The 14,779-nt window shown below is 51.2% G+C and overlaps 1 protein-coding gene across 6 annotated transcripts in view; it reads right to left on the reverse strand.

The window, feature by feature from the left end:
- LOC122376015 (TATA element modulatory factor-like) overlaps positions 1 to 14,346 on the reverse strand; it is a 21,033-nt gene extending 6,687 nt beyond the window's left edge. For 2 of the 6 annotated variants that reach the window (XM_043355661.1, XM_043355659.1), the window contains exons 1-16: positions 13,902 to 13,998; positions 13,258 to 13,405; positions 12,793 to 12,960; positions 12,430 to 12,510; positions 10,712 to 12,044; positions 10,059 to 10,303; positions 9,429 to 9,615; positions 8,811 to 8,916; positions 8,240 to 8,415; positions 7,663 to 7,875; positions 7,191 to 7,322; positions 6,648 to 6,722; positions 3,571 to 3,770; positions 2,965 to 3,157; positions 1,218 to 1,368; positions 761 to 895 (exon numbers count right to left, since the gene is read on the reverse strand). In XM_043355661.1, the coding sequence (XP_043211596.1) occupies positions 761 to 895; positions 1,218 to 1,368; positions 2,965 to 3,157; positions 3,571 to 3,770; positions 6,648 to 6,722; positions 7,191 to 7,322; positions 7,663 to 7,875; positions 8,240 to 8,415; positions 8,811 to 8,916; positions 9,429 to 9,615; positions 10,059 to 10,303; positions 10,712 to 12,044; positions 12,430 to 12,510; positions 12,793 to 12,960; positions 13,258 to 13,393 (3,531 nt within the window). In that variant the 5' untranslated portion in view covers positions 13,394 to 13,405; positions 13,902 to 13,998. Of the gene's footprint in view, positions 1 to 760; positions 896 to 1,217; positions 1,369 to 2,964; positions 3,158 to 3,570; positions 3,771 to 6,647; positions 6,723 to 7,190; positions 7,323 to 7,662; positions 7,876 to 8,239; positions 8,416 to 8,810; positions 8,917 to 9,428; positions 9,616 to 10,058; positions 10,307 to 10,711; positions 12,045 to 12,429; positions 12,511 to 12,792; positions 12,961 to 13,257; positions 13,406 to 13,901; positions 13,999 to 14,205 lie in introns of those variants that run through there. The other 4 variants (XM_043355660.1, XM_043355656.1, XM_043355662.1 and 1 more) reach the window with 3 other exon arrangements.
- Positions 14,347 to 14,779: the final 433 nt, after the last annotated feature.

Below are 14,779 nucleotides of genomic sequence, written 5' to 3' on the forward strand. Positions count from 1 at the left end.
CTTAGACATGGACACGCTGTGAAGACTGTGTGCCAATGATAGTGCAAGTAAGAGTCTGTGCAAGTGTGCTAGGTGCGTTTAGAAGGACGGACAAAAAAGCAGAATGTGTGAACATATGACGTAAGACACGGTGTTGTAAGCTTATCTGGAGGCAATGCGTAGCCTTGAAGTACTCCAATAAATATCAACACTGATGAGCTTGTTTGATGACAGTTGATGAAGAGAAGATACTTTAGACATCCACGTCACTGACCGTGAAAATGTGTCCTATTTGTGTGAATGCCCTAATTCATCTCCAGTCGAACAACATACCACGTGCAAAGTCCGGACCCTCCCCACACCAAACATTTCAGCACAGGCAAGAAAACAAACTAAACCAGCACCCAGCAGACACATGCAACGGGCAGGCAGAGCAGTATGGGCGTCCGAGACACACACACACACAAAGCCCCGACTCCACACGGCTTCTGAGCAGCCCCCACCACCTCGACCAGCTCGGGATCGCGCGGCCAGTCCAATCATGCACCGACGCACCATGCAGTTATTGTCACAACGAACGCTAAATGACGTTACGGGTGTGCGGTGCTATAATTTAACTCGCTGAGCAGTTTGCCAGCTTTCTGAATCATCAAATGGCTCGCCAACTCATCAGCCCGGCCTAATAGCTCACCGATGTGGCTGACTAGCTCGTTATTAGCTCACATAACTCACCGAACAATCACCCGACTCACGTAACTCTCCACCCATCTCACTGACTCACCAGTTCGTGCATTGAGCTGGAGAAGGATATCCTCGACAGGCTGGGCGTTGGTGAGGTGCGGGGCGTGCTGAGCTGACTGGTGACAGACTCCACCACAGACTGCGAGTGAGAGAGCTGGCGGCCGCGCTCCTGGACCTGCGGAGGGGGAAGGGGAGGGGGGGTCAGGTTAGCTGCCCGACATGAGGCGTGAAAGCCAGTTGGTTATTGCAGGGCGTCAAATCGGAGATCATAGCTGCGCTTTTGCATCTGAAGGCAAGGCGATTCAGTTCAAGGCCAGCTGGGGTTGAACTTACGAGTAACTCGCGATACTGGACGAGGAATGCAGGGAAAGTTAGAGTGGTGGTGACAACCACTCCTCTTTCCTCATGGCTTTACGTCCAAGGACGTCAGCCAAACGCCCCTCCTCTACCACTCCCGAAATTAGGAGGCAGCGGGACACCCTCTACCCAGCTCTAACCTGTTCCTGCAGCGCCGCGGTACGACTTCTCTCCGCGGTCAGTGCCGCCCGCTCGGCCGCCAGCTGACGCTCCAGCTCGTCCTGGGCCACCCGCAGCTCAGTCAGCTGGGCGGCCAGCTGACGCTCCGAGGCCGCCCGCTCCGAGCGGCACCTGCCGGAGACACGACGAGGTTGGAGTTCATGGGGAGCCAGCAGATGCTTAATATCGCGGAGTCTCTTTCATTCGAAGATATCCTCTATTCAATGGTGATTGCTGAGTTAAAAAAAAAAAACGCACAAGCACACATTTCACGCAACAAAACGCGATGATTTACAGTTCAGAACACAATGCAAAAAAAAAAAAACGAAACAATTATGGACTCGCCAACCTCACTTTGAACGATTCGCTGTGACCGAATAATGACTAACAATACAAAGGTTGACGAAGATATGTTTTGCACAGGAGGTGCAATGCAAAACTTCCGCAATAGTCGGTTAATGCAAATACAGAATACAGAATACAGAATACAGAATACAATAGCATTTAATCTGTGAAGAGTCCATGATTATATATTACTGAGCGGCTCTGGGAAAGAAAAATGGAAACCGAGGTCTTTAAAAAATTGTAGGCACGAGGCGTAGCCGAGTGCCGGAGACTTTTTGAAGACCGAGGTTTCCATTTTTCTTCCCAGAGCAAGTTCAGTAAGATATTTCCCATAGGTCGTTTAATTTCTATTCAGAAACTCACAATTTAATTACTGAAATCACCTTTTTTAAGATTTTTATAAAAAAATCACCAGAACTGTAGGTCATCAACCCGTGCCGGAAGACAGTGCAGGAAAGATCACGTGCAAATGTTTACCGCACGGCTAGCATAATGCTAAAGGGATTTAGCATATCCCATGGGCAAAACATTTTATCAGCGAACTTTTGAAGCATTTCCTGAGACGGAGGAAGGCACTGGAAAAGAGCTTAACTGATAGAAATCTAACGTGAACTTACGTGTTGCATTTGGTCGCTTTGAACTATTGAACAGATTGTAAATGTTGGTTTTCAATAACATTATATTTTAAATCCTAATGTACAGACATATTAGTTAATCACCTACATTTATGGCGTCAATTTCATGCCTTTTACAACTGCAATGAATTGACAAAAAACGCATTTCACATTGATCAGTAAAAACTTTATTCATACTGACATGGGTAAAAAAACCAAGCGCTCACTTTACAGGATGGTATACCTTCCACTCTTCTCTAACATTGAAAACGAACGTTACTCTAGCTTCTCATATGACATATGAAATAGGTGTTTTTGGTTTGATATGAATCCAACTCAGAGCCAGACACAAGGATGGAACACAGTGATCTTGAGTCGGCTTGGTTTATTATCTTAAGGTCAGGGAATATGTACATTTTTTAGTTCTTGATATTCGTTCTTGGTTTTTTCACTTCTTTCAAGCATGTACAATTGTTAAAGAAGCTTAAATATGGAAATTAAACGGCATATTCTAAAATAAATATCACACTTGGGCCGGAATGTTTCATTCAGGACCTCGCAAGAGGACCTCGGGCTTTGTTGAATTTTCCGCCCTCGACCTTCGGTCTCGTGCGGAAAACTCAACAAATCCCTCGGTCCTGAATGAAACATTTTACCGGCCCCGTGTGATATTATATAATCTCGGCGTATGGGAAAAATCTTTTCTTTTAGCCCAGCATCATTACTGCCCTATGCGAATCCGCCCTTACTCCTCACTACAATCCCTCACCTCTCGAGCGCGGCGGCAGTCTCAGCCGCCCTCGCCTCCACCGCCGTCAGTTTGTCGGCCATCTTCCCCCGCTCTGCCTTCAGTTCAGCGAGCGAGGCCTCCAGGGGCGCCTGTCGCGCGGCGGCCTCCACGTACTGGTCTGAGACGTGTCGCTCCCGCTCTGTGACGGTGGCCAGCTGACGCTGCAGCTCCACTGTACGGAGGGGAGGGGGGGGGGGGGAAGATATAGGGTTAGGGCGGGGTTTACGGAATTTGAAGGAGTTGATTACACCTGAAGTTTAGCGATATGTCCTTTATGAAAGCGCACCAGCTTTCTTCCAAGACTTTCAAGACCGTACGGCGTTTTTATGAGACAATCAGCAGGCATACAGGATAATACCAACTTATTTTCTCACGCTCCAGAGAGTTCTTTCCATCCATCCGCACTGCTCATCTTCCAACTCATCCCCGGAACCCGACCATTGCTCTCTTCCCGAACCCTGCCCCGTCCGTCTCGCGAAACGCTCCTCCAGTCTTTCTGTCTTCCCTGCCCAGACCGTTGTCTTAAGTGTCAATTTCTCTCCGTTAATGAAAATGTTGCCCTCTGTCCCTCTCTGACCCACTGACCGTTTTTCTCTGTGAGAGCCCGCTCGGCTCGCTCCCAGCTGTGCTGCTGGGAGCTGAGCGCCGCCTGCAGCGTCTCCAGCTGGCGCTGCAGCGGACGCGTCGCCATGGCAACCGAGTCGGCCAGCTGCTGGTTGCGGCTCTCCGAGTCCAGCAGACGCCGGTGCAGCTCGGCGGTCTCCGCCTGGAAACCGTCCTCTCGCCTGGACAAAAACAAAAACGAACAGGGAGGTGGTAACGGGGAGGAGTCACGTGGGAGACACGCCCGAAACCATCGACACCATGAGCAGTGTGTATCAGTCAATGCTTTGTTTGTTTTTTTTGTTTTTTTTTTTGTCTACAAGACAACAACTCGGTTTTACTACTGATCGGCGTCCCTCCAGAGCCTCCAGAGTATATTTGCACGGGCTTTGATTAGTGTGTCATTTTTCGGGACATTTCGAGAGAGAGAGAGAGAGAGAGAGAGAGAGAGAGAGAGAGAGAGAGAGAGAGAGAGAGAGCAAGCCATTTCTCGGGACATTTCTCTGGCTTGCGCTCTCTCTCTCTCTCTCTCTCTCTCTCTCTCTCTCTCTCTCTCTCTCTCTCTCTCTCTCTCTCTCTCTCTCTCTCTCTCTCTCTCTCTCTCTCTCTCTCTCTCTCTCTCTCTCTCTCTCTCTCTCTCTCTCTCTCTCTCTCTCTCTCTCTCTCTCTCTCTCTCTCTCTCTCTCTCTCTCTCTCTCTCTCTCTCTCTCTCTCTCTCTCTCTCTCTCTCTCTCTCTCTCTCTCTCTCTCTCTCTCTCTCTCTCTCTCTCTCTCTCTCTCTCTCTCTCTCTCTCTCTCTCTCTCTCTCTCTCTCTCTCTCTCTCTCTCTCTCTCTCTCTCTCTCTCTCTCTCTCTCTCTCTCTCTCTCTCTCTCTCTCTCTCTCTCTCTCTCTCTCTCTCTCTCTCTCTTTCTCTCTCTCTCGAAAAAGCTCTTCAGATTGTATTGTGTATAAACCAACGGGGTTGATGGATGCGACGACCGGGTGAGGCAGTATTGCAGCGCAGTGGCCAGAGTCCAAGGTAAATGTTTATCGCCGAGTCTGTCGGTCATGGGACCGGGCCGCCTGACCGGATGTGGCGCCTCTGGCAGAGGCCAGCCGCACCGAGCTCTGAAGACACCCTGCCAGCTCCGAGCCGTCAGTCCGAGGGCGGCAGCCGAGGACGGTGGACCACATACTGGCTCAGTGTCCGTGTCACCATGTCGGCCCTCAGCAGCCGGCTGGTGACGCTCCTGACTTTGGCCGTGCTCATCGTGACGGCCGGCTGTGACGGTGGCGGGTCAATCCCGCTGAGTGAAATCATACAGCAAGTGGTTCGTGAGTGCATCCAAGGAAAGGAATTCATACAGCAAGTGGTGCGTGATGAACTGCAGTCAGGAACGGAACCTCTGGAGAACAGGCTGGAGTCTAGAATCGAGGCTCTGGAGCGCAGAATGGAGGAGCTGACCGGCCGACTGGACGGCCAGCAGACTCAGTTGGACGAGGTCGTCACACAGCTGAACGGCCAAAAATCCCAGCAGGACGAGACGACAGCCACTGTGAACGACCTCACAGAACGACTGAGTGCCATCGCCATCCGCATGGAAAAACACGTGAGTGAAATGCGTAAAATGGCTACGCGGCTCGACAGCCAGCAGTCACAACTGAACGAACAAAAATCACAACAAGAGGAGACTGCAGCCACAGTGAACAGCCTCACGGCCCAACTGGATACCATCGTTACACAGCAAGGAGATCAACTCAACCAGACGTCTCAACTGGCTACAACGCTCGACAGCCAGCAATCTCAACTGAGCGAGCTCAACAACCAGCTGAACGAGCAAAAAACGATTCAGCGTGAAGTTTCAGTCAGAATGGATAACCTGACCTCCCAGGTTGACATTCTAGGATCCAAGCTGACCGGAGCTATAAACAACACTTCATCCCAACAGGAGCGTATTGATGACCTAGCAGCTACGGTACACCAGCACCACCGAATTCGTGATTGCAGCGACCTGCCTGTCGATTCCCCGTCTGGAGTCTACCTCCTTCGGCCCAGTGGTGACAGCAAACAACCACCCGTCCAGTCGTACTGCGACATGGACACTGCCGGAGGGAACTGGACGGTGTTTCAGAAAAGAGACAACATCGAGCCGCACCAAGACTTCTACCTCGGATGGACGGACTACAAGGAGGGCTTTGGTAATGTAACCAAAGAATTCTGGTGGGGCCTAGAACACCTATTTCAGCTGACGTCATCAGGCCGACGGTACGAGCTTCGTATTGATCTGGAAGCGTTTGACGGTAGTAGATCATACGCTACATACCAACAGTTCCGTATCTCGTCTGAGGTGGATGGCTACACACTGAGCTATACCGACTACTCAGGAACTGCCGGGAATGGTCTGCAGTTCAGCGTCAATGAGAAGTTCTCTACCCGTGACCGTGACCAGGACGGCTGGTCTGACGGTCACTGTGCACAGGACTATCAGGGGGCCTGGTGGTACCGCGGGTGCTGGGAGAGCAGCCTGAACGGACGGTACCGGGACGGCGGTAAATGGGACTACACTGGAATACGGTGGGACACGTGGAGGGGAGGGGAGACACTGAAGAAGACTGATATGAAGATCAGACCAACGTACTAATCTACACACCAAGGAGGACATCACAGTGGTGTAGATACGCCGGTGACACGTGTACCGAGCCGGTGTCACGGTATTTACTCGAATACTAACACTGTAGTATGGGTTAGAGTGTGAGGTTCTTAATTAGGTAAGCACGTGACGTTGTACATACGAGGGTGCAACTCGGCGCTTTTCTGCGGATGAGAAGAATTATGTGCGATTATATTCTATAGGACTCAATACACGTGTCCGTCGGTCTCTCTCTCTCTCCCTCCCCTCTCCCTCTCCCTCTCCCTCTCCCTCTCCCTATCCCTCTCTCCCTCTCTCTCTCTCCCTCTCTCTCCCTCTCTCTCCCTCTCTCTCTCTCTCCTCTCTCTCTCTCTCCCTCTCTCTCTCTCTCTCTCTCTCTCTCTCTCTCTCTCTCTCTCTCCTCTCTCTCTCTCTCCTTCCTTCTGACCTGGCGCTCTCCCTCTCCAACCGCCGCAGACTGACTCGGAGGTCCTCGATCTGCGCCAACAGATCCTCCTGCTCCCTGAAACCACACAGTCAATACGTGAGGGAACAGTCCAGCACGCAGGCACTACGTCAAAACTCTAATAGAGAAGCATGTATAAACGGATCATATATACTGAAAAACGCAAACTTTCCATAGATCCAGCTAAGGCAACCATATAAAATAATCAAAAAATGTTACGGTTCCTTCGTAAAATATGCTAGGTCTGTATTCCGACGCAATCTCACGCCTTAAAAATTGCCCCCGCAATGTTCATTCACGTCCATGCCTCGGCCCAGTCCGTCTCTCCGTGCCCAATCCCATGCCAATATCCGTGTCCAATCCCATGCCAATCTACGTGTCCAATCCCATTCCTATCTCCTTGTCCAATCCCATGCCAATCTCCGTGTTCAATCCCATGCCAATCTCCGTGTCCAATCCCATGTCAATCTCCGTGTCCAATCCCGCGCTCCACTCTCTCTCTCTCTCTCTCTCTCTCCCACTCACCGCGCCACGGTGGCGCGGTACTCTGTGAGCGTCTTCTCGAGCCGCTGTTTGGCGGCAATCTCGGCCGACAGCTCGCGGGAGGCTGCCTCAGAGTCGTGTTCGCGCGCCTTACGCTCCAGCTCCGATACCTCACTGATGGCGGAGAGAACGGAGAGTCAGAGTCGGAGTCATGTGTAGCCAGTAATGGTGAGTCCTTGGCTAGGTAGGAACCTGTGTCTGCTGTAGAGCAACGGCGTAAAAGCCAGACACTGTGTCTGTGACAGGATCTGAGCCAGGGACAAAATAGACTCATGGCTTGAAAGGCATAATTAAGGCTAGGTCGAGTGTACTTTTCTCCAACGTAGGCAAAATAATCCACCACGCACATTCAACACGAAATCAACCGGCCTGGCATGCAAAACAAAATACGATATTCCCATCCGCTTCCCTCAGGCTAACCCTGAATCCTCACCCCCCCCCCCCCCCGCCTCACCGATGCGCGGCCTGCAGCGCCGTCTCCATGGCCGCTTTGGCCTCGCGCGCCTCAGTCGCCTCCCGGCGCGCCTCGGCCGCCTCCCGCTCGGCGCGCGTCAGCTGGCTAGTCAGCTGTTTGTGCGCGCGCCCCTGCTCTCGGTCGGACTCCTTCAGTGAGGCGAGCTGTTCGGTCAGCTGGGTGGTCTCGGCGGTCAGGCGGGACACCTTCTCCCTGCGGCAGGCGGACGAGGGGTGCTGTGCCGGAGAAGGTGGCAAACTCACTGAGGCAAAGTATCCGCTTCAAACGCAATAGAGTCAACGCTTATCGAGCCAAATTCGGAACTATGAACCCTATACAAGGATCACTCCAGTTTATTACTGAGACAAATATCATTAAATCAAGTCGACTTTAGCTCGTGGAGTTTCTCACCGGAACTTTTTTTCAGCCAGTCTCTCTAAAATGATCCGAGCTCGGAATAATACATGCTCGATTTTCCAGAATCAAGCTTATTGAGCCAAACTTCTCAAACATTCATCTCAAACATGCCCTGATTACGTACCGAACCAAGCTCTCCAAACTCTCACTCCCAACTCACTCGAGTTTCTTGTTGGCGGCCTCCTGTTCCCGCTCCTTGGCCCTGAGTCGTTTGATGACCGTGTTCAATTTGAGCTGATCGCGGCTGAGCTTCTCGCCCTCTGCCCGGAGTTCCTCCACGGTAGTGTTTCGTTCTGTGACCGCCTCCTCCAGCGCCGAGCACCGCCGCCGGACCTCCTGGGGGAGAGAATGGGATGAAACGTGTGAGAATGAGTGGTGGTGGGTGAGGGACGATGGGTGAGAGAAGTCATTGGTGAGTGATTTGTAAGAGATTCGTGAAGATGGGTAGCAACTAGCATCTGTTGGTGATTGGTGGTCAGAACTTAATGATGGCCAAGACAATTGGTAAGGATTTAGTTTGTCTGAGCTACAGGCATATTCAGCAGTAAAGCCAGTAGAAGACAAGTGATGCCATCATTATCTGGCGATCACATCGGCTTTCGGCCGCAACGTATTCTGCGACTGATGAGGTGTCAGCACAGTATCATAAAAGCATCTGGCATATGGTTGGTTTCGACATCAAAAGACCACCAGTAACCACCGGTTACAACAGTGACGTCACCCACACCCACCGTCAGCTGTTTCTGGAGGGCGTCCCGCTCGGCGGTCAGCTTCTCCAGGTGACCGCCAGAGGCGCTAGTGCTGCGTGCCAGCTGCGCTTCGAGCAACTCCAGACGACTGTGAAGAAAGACCGATGTTGGACTGGTAGTGGACAAGTGAATGATGTCAAATATAGGTGATATACACTAGAGCAAGACGATTGGTAAGGTTATAATTTGTTTGAGCTACAGGCATCAGCAGTAAAAGCAGCAAGAATGAGGCAAGTAGCATTCACACCGCTCATGAGCTACAACAAGATAAACGTTACGATTGTACGCCAATGCGCGCCAGTGCGATATGTAGCGAGCGGGGCGGGGGGGGGGGGTACCCTAATTCCCGTCCTAGCCGATACGTCTGGACGTAAAGATCAAAACACTCTGCACGGCCAGGTCAAGTTCTTGTGAGTAAATTTTCCTCACTTAACTTGCTCAGTGAGGAAATCTTGTAAGGCCCTTGCTTTTAACCATCCACTAACAGATTAAGCCCCTGCACATCGTCACACTGGGTTATATGCCGCACATTATCCCTAATTCCCTATCATATACCTCATTCCACATCTGAACAGCCTGCGAGATGCTGCCGTTTCCCACCTCTGCATGTTGCTGTTGTCCTCCTGCAGTGTGACGTTCAGCCGGCTGAGGTCCATCATCTTGGCCTCCCTGGCGGCCAGCACATCCTGCAGCTCGGCCAGCCGGCGCGGCCAGCGCTGCTCGCAGTCCGGGTCCAGGTCCGACGAGGCTACTGAGGTCTGAGAGAGGTTACGGCGGTGACCCGGCTCTGTGGAGAGGGGGAGGAGGAGTCAGACGGTACTGGGGTATGAGGTCGGGGAAATGGCAACTTATAAGGAGGGCAGGAATATGGCCAGCTGCATAACCCACGCACTGAGACGGGCAACTTACGAAATAACTCGCAAGAAATGACCTTGTTACTCCTAAAACGACACTTTTCGAAGTTTGTGCAAAAATTTCCATCAGTGGCCCACCAAAAAAGGAAATAAGCCTGTCGCTGCCACCACTATAATTTTAGTAAGGTCTGGCTGGCAGGGAGACTTGTGACGATGTCAACGAATTAATGAGACGTCCGATTTCACTGTTTCATGAGCTACTTTGCCATATGCCCTTCTCCTCACGCTCACGAGTCGCGACTCACGACCCCTTAGCTCCAAGACCCCCTTAACCATGTAGCTCCCACCGTTCCCCACAACCCTCCCCGGTCCTCACCTCTCTGGTGACCGGTCGGTGGGTGCGGCGGGTGTGACCCGTCACTGCTCGGCGTATCAGCCCTCTCGCCGGCCGCTGCCGTCCCCGCCGCCGGGCCGGCTCTCCTGGTCCGTCCGGCCGGCGCCGTCAGGTGCCTGCTCTCCGTCAGAGGGCTCGCCAGCACCTCCACGTCAGACGAGGTGGCCGTCTCGATCTCGTCGGCTGAGGTGTGGCCCGACTCGTGGGGCGAGCGACCGCGGCCGCCGCTGCTGGGAATGGGGGTGGGAGAATTGTAAACGAGGGTTATATGTTGGCAACCAGGAGCGAAGCGTACTGGTGTGGACATTGCATGTTATTCACCGAAATCATTACTTAACGGCCTACAACTCTGGCGATTAATGTGGATGATTTATAAGGATGACGATTTTTTACGGGAATTACAACTTAGAGTAAAATGGTTGTTCCCATGAATTATTTAATAACATTGACTAAAAACGCCAAAAATAGTAACGTTTGAATATATTTTACGTAATCTTACTTAATTTAATACTGATATTCACTAAAAGCATCTTGGTCCCCATCCCTTACATCACTCTTAGAACCCTTTTCCCAATCCAACCAAGTCACCCAATCGCCTCCCCATCCCGTCCCGCTCCCCGCACGTGCCGTCTCACCTGTCGGCCGATCCGGAGCTCGGCTCCGCAGACGTCTCCCTGGGCGGCGTCCCCGATCCAGGCCGGTCCACCGCCGCCCCCGCCGGGGGTTCGGCACCAGACAGCACCGGCTCGATAGATTCACTGGTGGAGCTGACGAGAGCCACCGAGCTGCCTGGCTCGGAGATGGTGGGACCCACGGAGCTCACGAGAGCCACCGAGCTACCCGGCTCGGAACAAACTGCCTCCACTGAGCTGGCTGGTTCTGAGCTCACGGGTTCTACAGAGCTCATTTGCTCAGAGCTCGCTGGATCTGAGCTAACAGGTTCTTTTAAGCTTCCCGGCTCTGAGCTCACGGGCTCTACAGAGCTCACTTGATCTGACTCCACAGGTTCTTTAGAGCTCACAGCTGGCTCCGAGCTCACGGGTTCCACTGAGCTAACTGGCTCTGAGCTAACAGGCTCCGCTGAGCTGGTCGGTCCAGTCGATCCGTTTGTCGAATCCGTCGGATCAACCGAGGCGGGAGATTCAGCCCGCGATGAATCTACCGTTCCAGAGCCGCCACACGGCGCAGGGACCGTCTCTGGGACTGGTAGTCTTCCTGACGCGTCCGCTGGTGCCGCTTCGCCCTCCGGTGATGTCACGATCTCTACGTCAGGTGAGGTGACGTCACCCATTTCTGGTGACGTAACTGGTGTGCGGTCTCCAGCAACCGCGATGGAGGGAGATTTGGAAGTTGCAGCGTCAGGGGAGGTAACAACCTCCACATCAGGTGACGTAACGTTACCAGCTTCTGGTGACGTCACTAATTCAACATCAGGTGACGTCATATTGCCGGCATCGGGTGACGTCAGAGGTGACGCACCCAAACCCAACCTAATGAAAGACTCGGATGACGTGCTCTCGCCGGGTGAGTCCGCCGGTCTGCCGCGTGGCGGCGCCACTGACGCACTATAGGCAGCGCCACCATCTGCAGACACTAACGTATGACAGCTGGAGTTTGAGCTATGCAGACTTTCTGCCGGGGCGTCTGCGTCTTGTAGCGTGCCGGTGCTGTCCCCACCGGCCTCCCATCCTGCCTCCCAGTCATGGTCACTGCCGTCCAGCACCTCTATAGACTCGGGGGTGGCGGTATCCCCGGGAGGTGGCAGCGGAGGAGGCCACTCGCTCGAAGGGGACGCCACCACCAGTACGCTGCTTTGAAATCCGTCCGGTGAGGGCGAGTCTCCGCGCAGCGCCGAGATGTCGCCGGGGCTGGCAGACAGGGGTTCCGCCCAGCCGTCGGCCGACGCCAGGTCGCCAACGGGGAGGGCAGACGGGGGTTCGGGCCGGCTTTCCGGTGTAGCTGACCGTTCTGGAAAAACAACGCAAAGCGGAGCTTAAGAACAAGGTAATGGCAATTTGTGGGACATATTCGGCTCTAGATTAGGCCAAAGGACATAATTACTGCAGATTCCTGAATCCTGACAAAGTCGAGTTCATGAGAACGAGCACCTCAGCTTTGGTAGAGTCGGGAATCGAAGCAAAAAGTCGGTAACCACGGAAACTAAAGCAACTTGGCTGACTTAGATTCATTAGGCGGTATTACAGAGCCGATTTTACATCACAAGTTACAAGAACTCAGCATATTTACAACTGCATGGCTGCAGGAACTACGACTGAACAACTGGCAGACCTCAATCACGACCAGCTGAAATACTGACACGTTATGCACCCCCCGGCATCCAACCCCTCCTTACCGGTGCGGGTCAGCCCGTTGGGTGGTGAGGTCACGGGCCCGGACGGAGGCTCAGCTGAGCTGCTGGAGGACCGCTGTTCAGCTGGTAGGAAAGGGGAGGACGGGGCACGTCAGCGGTCGGCGAAATTCGTCCGCGCAGAATTATTGGGAACCACTGGCGTACGACGCTAGACGCGTGACGTAAAGCAAGACGGATCTCATATCTCACATCCGCTTCCTATGCCTACATTTTCCATCTCCCCTCCCCCCCCCCCACACACACACATATTCTATTCATATTTCCTGTCTGCTCATCCTCACTCCTTTCTCTTCCCTCACTCTCTTCCCATCCCTTTCCTCCCTTCCCCACCTCCCCCTCCCCTACCTGTCGCCGTATCCCCCAGCAGGGAGGCACCCAGCGAACCCCAGAGCGAGGCAGCCAGCCTCTCGGATCCACCGGCGGAGGTCGCTGATGGGCCGCCCCCGGTCCCTCCTGAGCCGCTGCTGCTGCTGCCGCCCAGGCCGAATGCAGAGAAGAAGCTCTCCGAGTCATCTGTTGGAGAAAAAGGGAAGGGAGTGAGGGAAAGAGAGGGGAAAGAGAGGGGAAAGAGGGAGAGAGAGAGAGAGAGAGAGAGAGAGAGAGAGAGAGAGAGGGGGGGGGTGAGGGCAGAATGCAGTGTAACATATTTATGTAAGTTTGTACTATATGGTGAAATCATTTTTATTTGTACAGGAGAACAAGGAATTGTGAATTAAAAAATATAGGCTTATATGATTCCTGTTATTATGTGCACTTAAGTTTCAATTGCTATGTCACATACTTAAATCAAGTATTATATGTCCTACTAACCCTTTCCCTTGTTGTCATCCACTGAAGGTTTTTCTTCAATGTCTGGCAAATCCAGGGCCTTGTCAAAGGTTTTTTGGGCCTCCTTCAGAGCAGACTTTGCCAAATTGGCAAAACCAGTTGTGTCGAACCAGCTCATCCTGTTCTACACCTGTAAAATGGATCAAATACAGCCATATCTGTAAATAAAACCATGTCATTGATCCTCATCAACAACAAAGCATAAATGCAGACTAGGTAAATTACATTTCCTAAGGTAGGCACAAACCAAATCATGTTAAAAGAATGAGGATCCAGTGATTTATGAAACTTATCAGATAATTCTAAATTGCAAGACTAGTGCTTAACACAGCAATGCTTATACAGGTTACGGAAAGCTGCAGAAATGTTATAACAGTAGTATTTGAACTTCTTTTAGTGCTCATGATAAAATATGAGCAGGCTAGTACCCCGTAAAGGAATAGGAAGATCCAGCTCGCTAGAAAGCTTAACAAAAAACACCAGTTTTGGTACCTAAATGGTAAGGCAAACTCCACTCGAGCAAGCATAACCCGCGACTTCTAGAGCCTTGACTTCTTAGTTTAAATTTGAGCATTTATCTCGCTTCTATATACTTCAAGCTAATACATTATTTATGGCATACGCACCTGTTAGTTCACATTGAACACTTCAAATTGAAATAATTTTTTTACTGATGTGGATGTGCCCTGCAAAGTGCAACCAAATGTTTCTGCTTTGTTTGCCCTGTACCAAGGCAACTGGCTACTGGTACTATCATATAGAGCAATGAGGCAGCAATCAGCATGAAAACAAAAAACGCACAAATAAGAAAAATATAATCTTTGTTAATTTTTAAATAGCTGTTGATTAGACCAGTCAGTACAATATGATAGAAAAAGCGTGAAACCAAATTGGAATTGGAATGTCAATGCCGATCTGACCATTTCATGCCTTTATTTTTACATGAGCTCGTTCATTTATCTTCGACAATCCCACGAATCTGCACGGAATGAAGCTGCAAGCTGCAATAATGCGAACAAGTAGCTGAAATGTGGCTGAAATGTCCCAAGCATTACTCTGTGGGCCTCCAAATATACAACAAGATACCTATAAGAAACAGGTAGGTCATAGATGGCCTTGGGTAGGTCGGATGTTGTTCGGATGTTTTGAGTAAAGCCCTGGTGACGTCACTGACATTTCTTATATGGAGAATTTCGCCCATAAGGAAAATATTTTACATACGAAAATTTGTATTTCATTAGCAAAAATACATTCTTTCAATTTCATCATGAAACTTATATAATTTAATTAAAAAACTTGAAATCCTTTGAGTGCTTGTCCCAACCCCTGCTATACCTTTGGTCACGTGACTGCCATGATAAACTTTTGCGTTTTGCAATGTTATGACTTAAACAGAAGCAATAAATGTTACAAGCGTATTATTTATGATGTTTTAGGCAGCAATCGTGTAATAACATCCTTGAATTATATACATTCTGCTTAAAAGAGGTCACGTGATGTTACC

Source organism: Amphibalanus amphitrite, unplaced genomic scaffold (assembly GCF_019059575.1).
Source record: "Amphibalanus amphitrite isolate SeventyFive unplaced genomic scaffold, NRLGWU_Aamphi_draft 001986F_arrow, whole genome shotgun sequence".
In the NCBI taxonomy this organism is placed as follows: Eukaryota; Metazoa; Arthropoda; class Thecostraca; order Balanomorpha; family Balanidae; genus Amphibalanus; species Amphibalanus amphitrite.